Source organism: Semicossyphus pulcher, unplaced genomic scaffold, assembly GCF_022749685.1.
Source record: "Semicossyphus pulcher isolate SPU_LCO1_2020_fin unplaced genomic scaffold, fSemPul1.0.p SCAF_8, whole genome shotgun sequence".
Classification (NCBI taxonomy): domain Eukaryota; kingdom Metazoa; phylum Chordata; class Actinopteri; order Labriformes; family Labridae; genus Semicossyphus; species Semicossyphus pulcher.
Window position 1 is genome coordinate 9842738 of NW_027211759.1, and position 16535 is coordinate 9859272.

Genomic DNA, 16535 nt, shown 5'->3' on the forward strand with positions numbered 1-16535 from the left:
CTGGTCATTTATGTCTACATGGTCTTTTTAAATCTGGTTCACAGTGCAAGGACAATAGGTATACTCTATCAGAATTAGGTGGTGCAACGTGCAATTTTAGGTGTTCCCAACATCCACACTTGAAGGCCGGCCATCATCGAGAGGACGGGTGACAGAATTCTTGTTGCTAAAAGCACACATTTTCAGATCCTCCTGGAAAACATTCACGTGTTGCACTCGATTGTTCACATGAAAGGTGACAAAAAGAGTTGTGTGAAAGAATGAAAAACAAAGCCTAAGACAGAAGTTCAAACCGAGGCACCTTTCACACCTACGCACACTGGCCAAATTGCGGCGTGAAGTGGTTGTGAAAGTTAGATATCGAAAGGTCGGTCTGATTCGAAATTGGAAAGGTGTTGGTGGAGCAGGTTTCTGAAGCTATTCGACTATTAATCATCATTTCCATTTCACTCTCGCTTTGAAAAAACACAACCGTCCTTCACTGCCACTTCTCAGCAGACTGTGAATTAATTTATTTTCTGCTTGTTCCATGTGTTCCTGCTGACAGTCTGTGACCTCCTCTGTTTGTAGATTTTTGCCATTGTTTTGTGCACAACTCGATGTCCCACACATGCTTAGAGTGTGCAGCACAGGGCGATGGAGGGATGCAGACAATAGAATATGACTTAGATAAGATTTTGCAAAAGTGTTGGATTTATATAGTCGACCAGAAGTGGAAAAATACACTTAAAGAGCTAATCTGGAAGATTTCAGTTTCGCTCTCTTTCGTTGGCGGCTGCTATGGCGATAAGCGGTAATTGCGGAGCACACTTCCCAGATATCCAGACAGTGTTGCATGTGTGACGTCCACGGTTGGCTCCGGTTGTAACTCTTGATTTTCCTGGCTGACGGTTGCTTTCCTTTTTAGACTGTTTGCTTCATCTGAGTGTCGAGTTTGTTTCTTTTTCTTTGGATTTTCACTTATTTTTGAAGTTGTATCTGTAGTCATCGATCTTTTCTTTGTTTGTTCAGCCATAGTAGATTACTGTTTACTCGCAACACTTGCAGAGAGCGGAAAAGCAGCCGCTTAGCTCCGCCTACCCTCTCTGGCAGACCAACCACTGCTGGGTGATGGAAAACGCATCACTAACTGGACGCCGCTTGTGATTTGTCACCACAGACACCCAGTCTGTAATTCTGCAAATGCAAAGGCTTTCATCAGTGGGCCATAGGCTCAATCACCATTGTGTTACCTCATTCAGCGATAGATAGTGACTTAACAGACATTTATTTACATGAAAATCTTCGAGATTATTACTTTAATCGTCTTTACAAATGTATGCAAATTCTTAGCGACTGTTAGTGACGTGTAAGTGGAAATTTATAACGTCCTGAGTGTTCAATAATCTCTCTACCACTGCCTCGCTCTCTGGTTCACTTTCTGCAGAGTTCTTTGTTTTCGTCTTGCAGATATTTGTGTACAATTTTAGGACTACTAAACAGTAACAATAACCATTTTCACTTCTCACCAGTTTTCTTGCAGATGTGTTTGTTGACATTCAGGAAGCCAATTTATTCGTTTCCCACTAAGGTGATGGAAAATATTCTTCTTTATTTCCCCTGACATTTCAAAACATTTGCATAAAATTTGCTCTGCAGTCGGATGGAATCACTGCGACTGTACAGAGAGAGGGACGGACTGGGGTTGAGATTTAAAGGGACATTAAGGTGTGTGTTGCTCCTGTTCATCGTGTAGCTCGACCATTTCAGCAGATGGCTAAAGTATTATGACATCAAATCCTTTCCAATTTACAGCCATTGAACTCCTCATCCAGGGTGACTGTAAACTAGATTTTCTTATTGAAAATGAAATTGCACATCACTGTCTGAAAGCAGAATCCACTGTAGCCCTCAGTCAAACCGTGAAAAAGCAATAAAGTAGTTAAGTGCTCTTTTTATGCGTTTTAAAGCGATATTATGCAAGAATTCGTGTTTTTTTTGCAACTTTCTGCCTACAGGGCCAGAAATCTGTAACGTAAAGCATCACACACTTCTCGATGTACCTGCTCAACCCAAGTTATACCAAACCCATAGTACAAGAACAAGCATGTAGGCAATGAAAGAGACCCGAAAACTAGTCAGCCATCAGAGATTTTGAAGCTGATTTAAGGTAAATGGGTGCATAATGATGCTTTAAGGCTTCTCAGATAAACACGCTCATGTGTGCTCATTTCATACTCGCGTGTTACATCTACCATCCACGCTAACTGTTAGTTAAGGTTGTCCACATAATGTCAAGATCCCAATGATTGGCTGACAGTAATTGGATGACCACAAAGCCCACATGTGCGATCCCACACGGGGGAGCGGCCGCGCTGCACTGTCACTCCAAATGTATATGTTCGAGCCAGAATCGCTAGGAGGTATCGGAATGGTAATTTGAAATCTTGACAACGACTTGTCTGCTAACGCTGTTGCTGGTTTGCCTAACTTTGACTACAAGCTAGCGCAAGAAGACAGCCTGAGGTGAATGACGATTGGTCGATTACAGCGAAAGCAAGGTCCTGCGTAGAAACCTGCAGCTGTTCTGAACGTCCCATTTCAGAGGCGACCTTTTTTAAAAATGCAATAAACGCTGAAAAATGTGAAACCCATGCAAAATATGAGAATATCCATTCAAAAGATATGGCCTCTTTAAGTCTTAATTTAGTATGATTGTTGTGTTGGCTTTGTTTCTCTCTCCCAGTTGTCTGCCATCCGTGGTAGCAGCACACCTGTGTGCACTGTGGTTATTGGACTGCTGAGAGCACACCTGTGGAGGATCCTCATCAGCAGTTTATTTAAGTGGAGAGCTGATAGCATGCTGCTGCCAGAACACTGTCGAGACAGAAGCCTGATTTGCCTTAAAACTTCTAGTTACGGCAAATTGTTTTCAGCCTCTTAGTTTTTGTGCTTTTGTTTGGTACTCGAGGGATTTTACTTTGTACATAATTTTTTGAACGCCTCAGTAAAGAAGTCCTTCTCTGTCTCTGAGTCTGCTTCTGGGTCCTTCCATCGACCCCGTGTCACATTTGTTACATTCACCTCCACAGCCTCCTTACAGTCAGTTGTATGTGAATGTTTATAAAAACATATGTTCATATCTATCAAGTGTTTTGAGTTCAGGTGCAGTCTGTATAAAGCTTGTTTAGATATTTATCAGAGTTTTAAATGCGTATAGTAACTGTTGCACTAAATAGACAAAGCCTAGATGCATGTGACCTGCCTGTAAGGAAGTGATTTTTTTGAAGCATGGTGAATTGAATGATTTAAAAACACCATGCCCATTTGCGTGAATGGAAACTCTGTTATACGTGTCTTACAAACCTTGTTCAGAGTCATTACGGTGAATATTTGTGCTCGCTCGCCTGAATCCATCACGATAAGGATGTGAAAAGGATTACGGAATAATGAAACACTCTCCATGAATCGCTGGACCGTGTGTTTGTGCATCACTTGTGTATCTTTGACGTGTATTTGTTGGGACATACAACGACGTGAGTGAAAGTCAAGGCAGATTAATGTCTTTTAGCGACTGTATGCATAACAGCACAAAGGTCACAGCTTAGTCTGTCACCAGTTTCTAATCTATCAGAACCAACAAGGATGAATTTCAGGATAAACGGTTGAAGGATTAAATTTGTTCTGCTCCAAAAAACACCTTCTAGAGAATAAGACAGTTTCTCTTCAGGTATAAATAACATATATGGTCTATCTAGCAAGTGCAGAGAATATTCTAGAAATCTTTAAAACAATTTTTGAGGCTGTTCTGAGTATATTTTATTGCCCAAACAACAGAATTTCTCATTAAAGTGACAGACTATACTCTCACTCTGCATAGAAACTGTGCTGCAGTCCATCCAAAATGTTGACAGGAACATGAGTAATATCTGGCTCCCTTGTCACACTGAACAGATGCATCTCTCAGTGCAGGAAAAGGGGAGCAGAGCTAACAACGCAGCACCTCTCTGAGTATGCAGCAAAGGGCTGGGGGATACATACAAAAATATCACCCATCAATATTTTTTTCTGTATTGATCAGCATTGATATTTATTGCAATATATGTAAGTGATAATGCCAAACGAGGTGTTCATTATCAGGAATTAATGGATGATGTGGAGGCCAGAAGTGTCTTGCTTCTGTGGAGTTCATACATTTGTGATAACGCACACCTCACAGTGCGTTATCCCTCTTATACCATTGTCTAACCAAAAAAGAACACTATTATGTTTTTGATTACAAGCATTTTGCAATCCTAATCTAACCTTTTTTTAAAATGTTAATTATTTACTTAAATTTGATTTAACCGGGAAAAGCCTCATTGAGATTGAAAACCTCTTTTACATGAGCGTCCTGGCCAAGACAGCGGCAGCACATTTCAACAAAGTTTCAGACATACAACACATAGCAATTACAAGTCAACATATTCTGGGTCGCATAGCAGAAAGTCATCAATCAAAGCATCTACAACCTGATGCATCGCCTTTAATCTACATTTAAAAAGATAAAAAGAGAATCAGCTCCCCCAGACACTCATGAAGCAGATTCCAAGCAGCAGGAGCAGCAGACCTCAAACCCTTTTTCCCCATTTCAGGACACACTTTGGAAAATTGACAAACCTCAACTTTGATTAATACCTGAAAAAAACATTACCAAATACAAGATCCCCTGTGTTTTTCTAAGTGATTTATATTCTCCAAATAGGTTAAAAGAAACGTTGAAGCCCCTCGTTGTTATAAGATGTAAGCTTGCTAACGTGTGGCACTAATTGTAAACTGAGGCTTTGACTGTGTCTCCATTGACGGGCTGATACACAGCTAACGTTTTCACTGGAACCACATCATAGATGTTCAATTGTTAGGAATTAATTGAAACACTGCAGCCAATCGGAATCGAGTATTCACCCAGACCATGGTATAACATTTGATAATGCTGGTCTGTGGAGTATCCCGATAATAATGGAGGCCAGAAAAACACATCATTAATTCAACTCTATAATATACTTCATTAACATGCACTAAATTTGTCTATCCTACATTTTTAAGGGTGTATTTTTTAGGTAAAAGTAATTAGTTCTAACAGAAAAACTTTTAATAAACAGAATTTAGCAGTTTTGACATAAAGTTTTTGTCTCTTTTCAACAGAAACAGTATGACAAGGGGGCTAAGAGCTGAGCTGCCATTAACTAAGGTAGACTATTATGAACACCAGAATGGAGACAGTGTAGAAGAGGAGCTCAATCAAGAGTCAAAGGTCACCATCTCTATTTTTTTAACTGAACCAATCAGATCTTTACGAACCTGCAACCCACCCGGTAACAGGCCTATTCAGAGAACCGGTGAACAAGGTTAACAATATTTTATTAAATCACATTTTCTCCGTTCATAATGGGTCTTGCATCAGCGTTAAAGAATAGCAAGCATTAGCGTGCGCTGCTACTCTCAAAGATCATTATGGAGATTGTGATTGTGTTTCAAATGCACTCACTGTAGAGCAGGAGGCAGGAGGCAGGGGAGGAGGTGAAAACCACAGGAGGGAAATCAGCATTCAGTCATTTCGAGAAATACAAGATCTCCTGTGGTTTCCTAAGTGCATTCACAAATCAATTATGCTCTTGTTGTTGTTTATGATCAGATTTGATGTATTTAATGAAATATCAAAAGCTTAGGCTTGTGTCTGAAGTCGCTGTGTGAAGCAAATCTATGTAAGTGAACAAATCGCTTATTTCTGTCATTCATGTCATTTTGTAAATGACCTCTGAAAAAGTTCACTAGCAGTTTCTATCATTAAAAAAATGACTTTATCTGTGGTATTTGAATTCAGCAAGAAAAAAAAGCCGGCCATTATTTTCTCCCAAGAGTGGGCTTGTTATTTTGCCGAGAATAAATCACGCTGCATATCCACACTCGGTGCTGTGACCTAGGAGGATATAATGAAGAGTGATTTAAACTCAGCTCTGTTTACCCTCGTTTTTTTTAACGCTACAAACTCCTGATCCTCCTTGGGGAAACTTGTCCTCTGTGTTTGACCCCTCCTGAGTATTTATAGTGAGCTGGGGATTTAGAAGCTCGTACCAAAAACAGGGTCGTCTTTTTAAGACACAACACTGATGCAGAGGAGATGTTTCAAAATCCAGATATGAATCAGAACCCAAAGTGAGAGTCAAACTTACTTACTGTCCATAACCACTGAAACTAAATTACATGATAAATTTAAGCCAGTATTAGTTCTGTATCTGGATTATAAGCTGTTATAGAGGAAACACTGCGAACGCTTTTTTTCATATTTTTTTTAGTACAGTTTTTACAGGCCTGTCCTTATCTCAACCCTGACATGCTGTGCAGGAGTCAGAAAGTAATGCCAGCAGTCTGGGAAATATTAAAGCTCAACCACCTGCAAAGCTTATGATCAAATTGTACTGTAGGAGAGCCGAACTGAAAACTGATATTGATCCGAACAAGGTACTGATGCAACACAGGAGCTGAAGCAGCAATCATCACCACCATCATCAGTGTCCTCATTAGAGGCATAACTAATACAGAGGCCCAGTATCGGGTTATATATTAAATAAATATTGCAAAAGATGTTATAAACTAAATAATTATAGACACATATGCCTTCTAGCTGTGAAACAATTATGTTTTTTTAAATTTTATTTTTATTATTATGAGTTTTTGTTCAGTTTAGTTTTGTTTGTTTTGTATCTAAAACCTCTTCAGCAACAGGCCAAAGCCAATTATGTAATGGCCTGTTGGTCTAAAAGAGCTAAATAGCTCTATTTTCTCTTGTTTTTGTCTTTTATTGTGAAGCATTTATTATGTCTGACCTACAAAGGTGCGGTAAAAAACACTTAACATAACTGGCTCTGCCCTCTTTGCTTTTATAAATGGATTTGTCAGAGAAATTAGTAATAGGGAAAATGACATTGTGAGAATAAATTAGCTAGGATTTAATAGCCTAGAAATAATGCTGGGTATTAAAAGTTTTATTGTGAAAAGGAACTTTAACAGTTGATTATTTAATGTTTATATCCTGACATGGTATTTCTATTTCTATGGTTGTTTATTTCATAATGAGTTCTGTAGAAATTTAATATTGACCACTTAAGTCCTCCATTAGCTCTGTTTCCCATGGAAAAGCTCAGACAACAGCACCTCATTAATAGAGGTGGAATGCTTGACTACATAATTATTTATCAAACCAACCCGTTAGTCTTTATTCTTTTAGTATTTGCTCTTGTAAAACTTAGAATGTAGAAAATACGAAGTACGGTATTTGTGGAAGGTTGGTCGTCAGGCTCACCTGGCTGCAAGTTACAGTATATCAAACGCACTCACCCCTTTCCTTAACCGTTAACGCCCCGCCCACTCTTTTGCGTTGCCCATTAACGTTCTTGTTAATGTAAGTTAGTTAAACTGCCAACGGTCGTATCGTGTCGCTTTAATAAGCTTTGTGAATTACAAACATGTAGTTTGGCTCCCAACTGCTGTAGGACACCAGCATTTGGTCGTTTGTCACCTGTCCTTCCAAACGCGAATTACAACCGGAAGTCGCCGCCATCTTGCTACCAATTCTTCCGAATTTGACACGCCAAGATCACTACTTCTCGTCATAAAGGTGGATTATTTTAATCAGCTAGCGGTCTGCTCCTGCTGACATTAATATGGTGATGTGCTGATGGCTCTGTTCAGGTTAGTGTTTGTTTACTCAGAATTATCAGTTAACTATTAGCATTGATGTTTTATTTGTCCCTCAGATGTGTTTTATATATTTTTCCTTTTTAATGCTGCAGCTATTTATTTTTGAGTTAACTTCTTGAGGAGTTGGACAGTTAAATTTTTTTCCCTTCTGGTTGAAATTTGGCAGTGTTAAGTTAATGAGCAAAAATGTAAATTTAAATTAAGTTTTTCCAACTTTTATTTATTCTATGCTTTAATTTAAAGTTTATAGGGGGACCTTCAGACCTATTAACCAAACAACCTGCGACGAAGTAGACGCTGCTTGACACAGCTCAAAGTAGGTTGGGAAAAACTTTTTTGTTAAGTTTATTTGTTATGTACATATATGATATTTGTTGTGAATTACAAGTTGACAAACTCATGATGTTGTGCTAAAGACTGATGTGAAGAAACTTTGTCTGTGTTACATCACTTTGTTTCCACACAACAAATTAGCCAAACCCCAGACATGCACTTTCCTGTTTTCTTCTTCTGCTTCTTAGCGTCTGTTAGGTGCGGTCCACCACCGCAGCACTCCTTAGACACTGGCTAGTTGCAATGGATGTCCTGAAACAGTGACATTAATATCTGATTCAGATGGATCTTAATGTGGGGCTTGTGCCTCAGAAGATCCGGCCTGAGCAGACAGAGCATCTGAGAGACGAGGCCTAATGGAGTTTTAATAGATAAATGTTGGCAGGATGTATCTCTGGCTCCTCAATAACAGCAGGATGTGGAGATCCAGACGATGGTTTTTAAATGGAGATGGATGACCGCAATTGGATTTATATGCGCGGATAGCAAGAGTTGGTTACTGGAAGAAAGAGGTCAGAGATGGAGAGAAAGGAGGAGAAATGGCTGAGGGAGGAAGCAGAACCTGTGTAGGATGATGGACGGAGGTGGATGAGGTTTGGGCAAAAGTAGATGTCAGAGCTTATTAGTAAAGCACAAAGGGACCTCTGCGACTTGGTAACAAACTTCCTGGTTGCCTGAGGACTTTGACACAAGCGAGCAGCAGCAGGTGTCTGATTTGAGGTGAGGTGTTGAGGTCTGACAGGCCACCTCACTGTCTGTCTTTTGTACTAGTTTTTCTCTTTTCTTAGCTTTAATGATGTTCCCATATTGGCGAGCTTTGGATGTGGCTCTGTCAGCTTGAGAGGGTCACCGCTTTGAGGCCGGATGAATCATCTCATGGTGTATTGATTGACTTTTAAAAATGAGCAAACATAATTCATTTGGAGGCTTATTGAGCCTCTCAAGCCGACAATATGGCAGTGAAAGTTTATCAGTGCAGGGAAAAACTGAATACATCAATAAATACAGATGTTTTCTCACTAAACCCCCTGGCCCAAAAAGGGATTGTTTGCCACACATCAGTTAGTCAATATCTTAAAGCAAAAGTGGCATAGATGGTGAGAAATGAGGACCCAGCAAGGATTTTGAGTGGCAAATTGGCCTCTTTCATATTTTTAAACTGCAGATGTAACTGTGTATAAGTGACAACAGAGAGCTTGACTGGAATACACACACACATGGGACCAATCCCTGTCCTGGACATAAAAGACAGATGGATCCTGTTTAGGGTCTCGGGAGGGCTGGAGCCTATCCCAGTTGTCATTGGGCCAGAGGCGGGGTACTCCTTGGACTGACAGGTAGTCAATCACAGGGCTGACACATAGAGACAGACAACCTTTAATGCTCACACTTACACCTACGGGCAATTTTACAGTCACCAATTAACCTAATGAGCATGTCTTTAGACTGTGGGAGGAAGCCGGAGTACTCACGGGGAGAACATGCAAAGTACACACAGAAAGGCCCCTTTCATCCGAACCAGGATTTGGACCAAGAACCTTCTGGTTGTGAGGCAATAGCGCTAACCACCATGCCAATCTCACTATTGTATAATAAATAAAAAATGTAGTAGAAAATACATGATTAAATGTGTGCCAGTGCCCCTCCCTAAAATAGAAGAACAAAGTAGCTGGGAAATAACATTAGCTCGTGAAAGACAAATAGAAAAGTCAATGATTTAAGTTATTTACTTTATTAAATTTTAATTTATGACACTTTTTACATCAGATAAATTATATAATTAACAGTATTACTTATTAGTATATTTTAAACTCTCTCCTAACCTTTGTCTGCTTCAGGCCTCTGTAGGGGCTTTAAAGGCTTTATGAAATAAAAGATGTATTTCCTTTCAAAGAGCACTTGACACACAGAGAGATTTAAACACGCTGTAAAAGATTAAAACTTTATTTCTCCCTGTCGTGACAATACAAAGGTCAACAAGTGCAATAACAATCCAACTGAAAACGGTACTGGACTTTCTATCTAGTAGTAAATACATAGACAGAACGTGGTGCACGTTATCACCGCCACCATCACCACCACACACAAAAAGTGAGGTATCAACCACTACAAAGCTTCTGTGTACAGGTGGGTTTTCAACTGTAAGGCAACTGTTACGATGACAACCTGGAGAGACTGAAACAGATGTGCGCTCCCTTCTTCCCCTCGTTTTTTTTGGTCTGTTTTTTTGTTTTGATTTTTATTAAGGAAGAAGGCAGAGCTGATACGATTCACAGTACCACATCACATCAGTCCAGAGTCGAGACTGTTTGTTTCCAACAAAAACAGAAAACAGCACAAAACCATTGAAGTTGAAACATTTTTAAGAAATGAGGGGGAAAGATTCCTCGTTTGTACCTCGAGGGAATCCATTGTTGACCCTGCTACTGCTTGTCAGAGGCTAAATTAAATTGTTTTTATTTCCCTGGGTGTCACTATTTCATCACTTGTGATAACAGTACAGACCTCCTTTAGACTTATTACAGGCCAGAACATATAGGATGGAGCCCTGAAATCCACATCTTCTCTAACATATCAGGTTTTTCCCACTTATCCAGAATCAGGGACCAATTAAATCAACTTTGTTAAGGCTGGGTATCAATACCAGAAACCACTACCTATCCCAGTACCCCTTAAGTGTTCACAATACCAATAGAGTTCTTTATTTGATACATTTATTTCCTACTTTATTTGATACGAGTCGTTTAAATGGAAACATTCAGCCATCACCACTTCTCCTCATACAAACAATTTTTACACAAATACATTACCTGCCATCAAATACACCGCACTGCAGACAGTAGGGGTTGTAGCTGCTACGATAGCGGGCGAGTCAGAACCATTCATTAAATTGAAGATAGCCTGCTGTAATAGTCTGACTCATTAGGTACCGTAAGCTACGTGATAACGGCTAACATTAGCATTCAACCAAATCCTTGCAAACATTACCGTTAGGCTAGCTAGGAATTGGTTGAATGCTAACGTTAGCTGTTGTGACTTATCTGTTGGTACCTTATCATTCCTAGCTAACGTGTTAGATAAAATGTTATGAAACATTTCTAACATTCCTAGCTAACATGTTAGCGACTGTATTGTAAAGTGTAACTAACGAAAATGTTAGCTTGGAGGTGGTTGAATGCTAAAATTAGCTATGGCTAATGATAACTAATGGGCTATTAATTTGTTGTTTTACCTTGAAATATGACCCGATGGCCGCTAATACTTTCCGCTAACTTCAGCTTCAATCAGGAAGAGGTCAAATGATAGACTTACGTTATATTACCTACGTTTATAAGACTTAAACCCTGAAACAAAGCGGTACAACAGTAGCCACATCACCCACCCCTAAATCTGGGTTGAGAAAAGGTAGAATCCAGGTGTTTACATGCCTGGTCCTGGGATTTGTTGATACAGTCAGTATTGAGTAGCGATACCCAGCCTTAGAGCTGCTACACCTGTGAAAAACTTATCCTTCATGTTTTCCGCTTTTTGTTCTCACTCTGGGAATAAGGAGGCAGCTACAGAAAGCAGAGCACAGACAGAGTAATTTAGAAGCACTGCTGATCTCTGCGCCAATTATTTCACTTGGACACATCCTTTTCCTTTGCCCCTGAACGCTTGAGCCTGCTGGGGCGCACACGCAATTAAACTTTAGCCACTGAAATGGGAATTAACTCGCTCTAACAACTCAGCAAATATGAATATTATTGCTGATAACTGAGGATGACGCCTGCAGGCTCCTGCTCACAGCACTTGACCAGAGTTAAAAGGGTTCACTCAACTTCATAAAGCAGGGAGGATAAACATAATGGGAAGTCTCGAGGCTCGGCTTGTTTCAGACACTAGGATGTGTGCAGAGATTCAGCGCACGTAACGGCTCGACAGCTGCCAGATTACCAGGTGAAGCTGCAAGATTGGGACCGACACCCCTCTCCTTGTGAACCTGCCGTCTGTCCACCTGGTCTTCGCACGCTGTCACTCATATACAGTCTGGCACCAACAGCTGCTTTGTTTGAGGACAATTTATCTCAGGAGTTTCTTCACTGTTAATCAATTGTTTAGGTCGTTTTTCAAGGAAAAAAGCTAAACGAATCCCTAGTTTCAGTTTCTCTAGTGTGATACTTTTAAGAATATCTTTTTCATTTCTGACAAGTGTAAATTTATAATAATTATAATATAATTAATATATATTTATATATTTGAAGACATCAACAACTTTTGAAAAGGCCTTTTTTGCTACTTTTTCCACACTTCATAGGCCAAACAATGTTAAAAAATTGAGAAAATAATTGGTTATCAACTGACTTTTAAGTTATTAAACTGTGTAACATTTATTTGGTTGAATAAAACAAACAATTTGAATCCTTGTCCTTGGACTTCTGAGAATTATAACAAAGTTTTACCATTTCTTAAAATGATTAATTGGCAGATGAATTTTCTGGCAGCTAAATTGCAAATGAAAGTTAACTTTAGTTGCAGCTCTTTAAAAGTGTGTATTATCCTCCACATTTCTCCTTATAAAACAGACTCCGAAAGGTTTGGAGAACTTTTTCGATACCGACTCATTACACAGAAACACCTTATGTCCGTTTCATCATCTTCACCTTCCTGTTAAATGTAAACCGAGCTGAACCCTCTGCGATACACCTCAGTGATTACCCGATGATCATTTGGCCGGCGCCTCTGACTTTTACACATCATGTCATCCTTCCTATTTAAGCTACTGTACATTATTGCTGACAGTGGAGGGGGGGGGGGTGTTTTACATTTTCTATTATGGCTAATCACTTACAATTGTCTATTAGCGGGATGTAGAGTGCTCCTTATAAAAGAACCAAATGGATGTTCATTTGCATCATATTGCTAATGGAGCTGTTTTTCAGGCATCTCCGGTAATGAGGAAGGGCAAACAAGTCATCGGATGAGGTTACCCCGGCAACCGTCTGACACTAAACTTTGTAAGTAATGGTCTCAAATGGGCTCGTAGGCTCATAGCCAAGGGTGAAGGTCAACTTAACATAAAGCATCCCTGATCCTCATTAATGTTTGGGTGAATAACTTATTGAGAGTCAGGAAGTGTCCTCACCATCATAAACCAAAGAGAAATCATCCACATGACCTAATGTAAAACCTTTAGATCCACAGCAGTTTCACTGTATGGCGGTGTGTCCTTGTCAGACACTTTACAATATAGAGAAGTCATTTGCTTTGCAGAAAGGAGACCTAAAACATTTCATACAAGGTAGTGTTTTCAACATGGCTGCAGAGACATTTTCGTGTCTGCTTTCAGTAGGTAACAAAAACACTCTACTCTAAGTGAGATGCTCAGCATCAACCTAAGCTGTTACATGTTCCGAATGTTAACCACTCACATATTTCTCTGACTAGTTCACATAAATAAATCACCAAATAGATAACCCACAACCGTGTCTAACTGCTACTGAACACAAACTGACACAGCAGTGTAATAAACATTTTCTATCTAGAAAGATGAGTTTTGTCTTGTTTTTTAAAAACAGCAGAGTGTTCTTGCCTGCCAGTACAGTTTATCCAGTTCAGCCTGGATTTGTTTGGGATACTCCGAGCCTCGGCAGCCATTTCAAGGGATCACTGAACACCTGTGAGCGGCTCAATGTGTCTGTCGCTCCTCGGCTGTGGAAGCAGCAGCTTTACGGTCCTCTGTGTTTCCATATCGGCCTGCTTCTGTCAGTCCACGGGTGTTTTTTGTGCTCATAAGAAAGGGGGCAGTAGTCTCTTCTAACTACTACAATATGGCTCGCCCACCACTGAGTTAGTGTGTGTGGTCCAGAGAGGGGCGTCTGTGGGGCATCTCCACCAAACCACGTAAGGAAACAAGGTGTTGCTACTCTTCAGGTTGTCCAGCCGCGGCATCATTCTGTTTAGAAAGAGAGACAGAAACTCAGCATTAGTGTTGTTGAAAATCATTCTTAACACAAGAACTACTTTCTTTCTGTTTCATTATTTTGAAGCTTTCATCCACATCTTGTGGCTATCTCTCAGAGGATGCAGTTTCCTACTTATCGTGGAGATGGTTAAGATCAGAGGTTTTTAAGAGGCTATGACTGTGGACGTACCCTTTTTTTGCTCAATTCCTGGATGCCTATGGGACTATTAATATGGTATTTGTTCAGAAAGACACTCACCAATTGAGTCAAGATAGCCTTATATCACTTTTTAGAATAATTTCAAATTAAACAAAATGCATAAAAAGGTCTGTCCTGAGGCATTATTAGTTTCTGACTGCAAAATTAAAAGAAAAAAGTAAAATTCCCATACTGAACCTCGTTAACTAAATCACAGTTATTAAGGCCGATCTACATGACCTCCTTTAAATAACAAATGTAATATTTATTTAACTCTAGACCCAGCTAGCAGGGGACGTTCCCATAACATTCGCTTACATTACCTACAAGTTCTAATTACGTTTGAAAGAAAACTTTTTAATCTAATATTTAAAGAACGTTTTAAGGATGTTCAAATAAAGTTCTTGTAACATTAAAACTGCAACATTCTGAAGATATTTTCAGGATGTTATTGAAGCCTGGGATGTTTATGCCTTTATAAAAATGTGCTTGATGTTACATAAAAATAAAGGTGCTTACTGCAGCATTCTGAGAATCTTTTCAGGATGTTAGTACAGCCTGAACTATCAGAATGTGATTTATAAAACGTTCCTGAAATGTGATCGGAACATTCTCACTGCAACTTTCTGAAGATGTTTTCAGAGAACGTTCTGCTATTAACAGGAACATTCTGGGAACCAAATAAAAACATCCTGCTCAAAACATCACCAGAACATTGCACGTAAAATTCTCAGAACGTTCTTAGAACCAAAAAAAAATTCCAGCTGGGGAGCCTCCCACTTTAAAAACCTCTGATTGCTTCCGTCTCCGAATAACAGTTGGATGCCTGACTGTCTCTGGTTTCTAGCTTTGGACACTTTCATGTTTTGGTTCTGTTTTTGATTTGGATTTTTGTTTTATTACATCAGTTAAGTGGACAAGTCATGGTATGAATAGTAGAAACAGATAACACCGGCTGTCTCTGAACTACACGTCCTCTTAAAATATCAGACCTGTGCTGAAAAAGAGCAGATTTATAATGATGAAGTTTTAGGAATAAATATTGGAATGCTTCTGTTCACCTTCTGCGCCTACAGTAAAGCATTCTGTATACAACTGGAAAAAAAACAACCTGTCTAGCCATTAATAATATATCTGAATGAAATTCCAAAATGTAACTGTAATATAATTCTATAAATCTTACACATAGGCTGCTGAATTTCTCTTATATTTTTTCCATCTTTGATTGTGATGTACATTGTTGTTGAGTAGGCTTGGATCCATCTGGCAGCTTGGACATATATTGACATAAAGACCAGAGACTCATGGCAGTAAAACAAGACCCTCCCTGACCTATTAGATTGGAGAGGAAGTTTCAAAGATCCCAGACTAAGAGACTTTAAAAGATGGAATGCTCTCACACTTTTGTACAACAATTTTTTGGTACAAAGCTCATGCCATAAAAAATAAAACCATGTCTATGAAAATTGATAAAATCATCTTCTGATTAGGGTTAAAAGACCTGGTGGAGGGTTGGTGAAAACCAACCTAATTGTCACCCTAACCCAAGTTCATACAGTACATACTGGGATATTAAAAGAGCTCATACAAAAAGGATCAAACTGAGTGAAAACAATGCAGAAATGGAAGAAAAGAAATGCAGGGTGTATTATTGCTTTCTTCCCTGCATCATCAAATTCCTCCGAGGTACCAGCAAAGTCATTTGGAGAAAACCTTGTGGATTCTATTAAACAACACAGACGTGGCTTCGCTGCATGGCTCGAATTGTTACAGATCACAATGTGTTTGCTGTGTGCTTAACAGTCCTCATTGATCTTTATAGAAACACATATTGGCTTGAAAATCAGCTCAAGGCCTGAAAACACAAAGTCTTATAAAACAGGGTAGCTTTGCTTTTCAAAAAGCAATCAGATTTACAGGAATATTTTACACGTCTGTAATTCTTGTAAAGACTTTGAGCCCGCCTCTCCTCTATGAATCACATCCATTGCACCCGTTTCTGCTGCCCAAAATGACATAACTACATTGTTAACGGAAAACAAAAGTTTCCACCTCTTGCTCACCTTATTGATCTTCCATGAAAGGAACATACGTCATCAGCAGATTGATTTGTCATTTTAAGGCCTGTGCTCATTAAAGGGATGTTTTTAGGACTTGAAGGTTATGCACTCTGAAAGTACACAATGAAAAGTTTATGTGAAACAACTGAGCCCCTGGAAGATCAGAAATACAGCTCTAAAATAAGATTTCAGTTACCCCGCTTGCTCCTGGCAATGCCAACCGTTGTTTTACCTGCAGAGAGTCGAACCTGTTCCCCTGCTCTTTATCTTTAGCCTGCAG

General features: G+C 39.4%; 1 protein-coding gene across 1 annotated transcript in view; it reads right to left on the bottom strand.

Moving 5' to 3' along the window:
* Positions 1-12290: 12290 nt before the first annotated feature.
* The window catches only part of shisal1b (shisa like 1b), a 45947-nt gene continuing 41702 nt past the window's right edge, over positions 12291-16535 (bottom strand). The window contains exon 5 of the mRNA XM_069686933.1: positions 12291-13987. Coding sequence (XP_069543034.1) covers position 13987 — 1 coding nt within the window. The 3' untranslated portion in view covers positions 12291-13986. The remainder of the gene's footprint in view (positions 13988-16535) is intronic.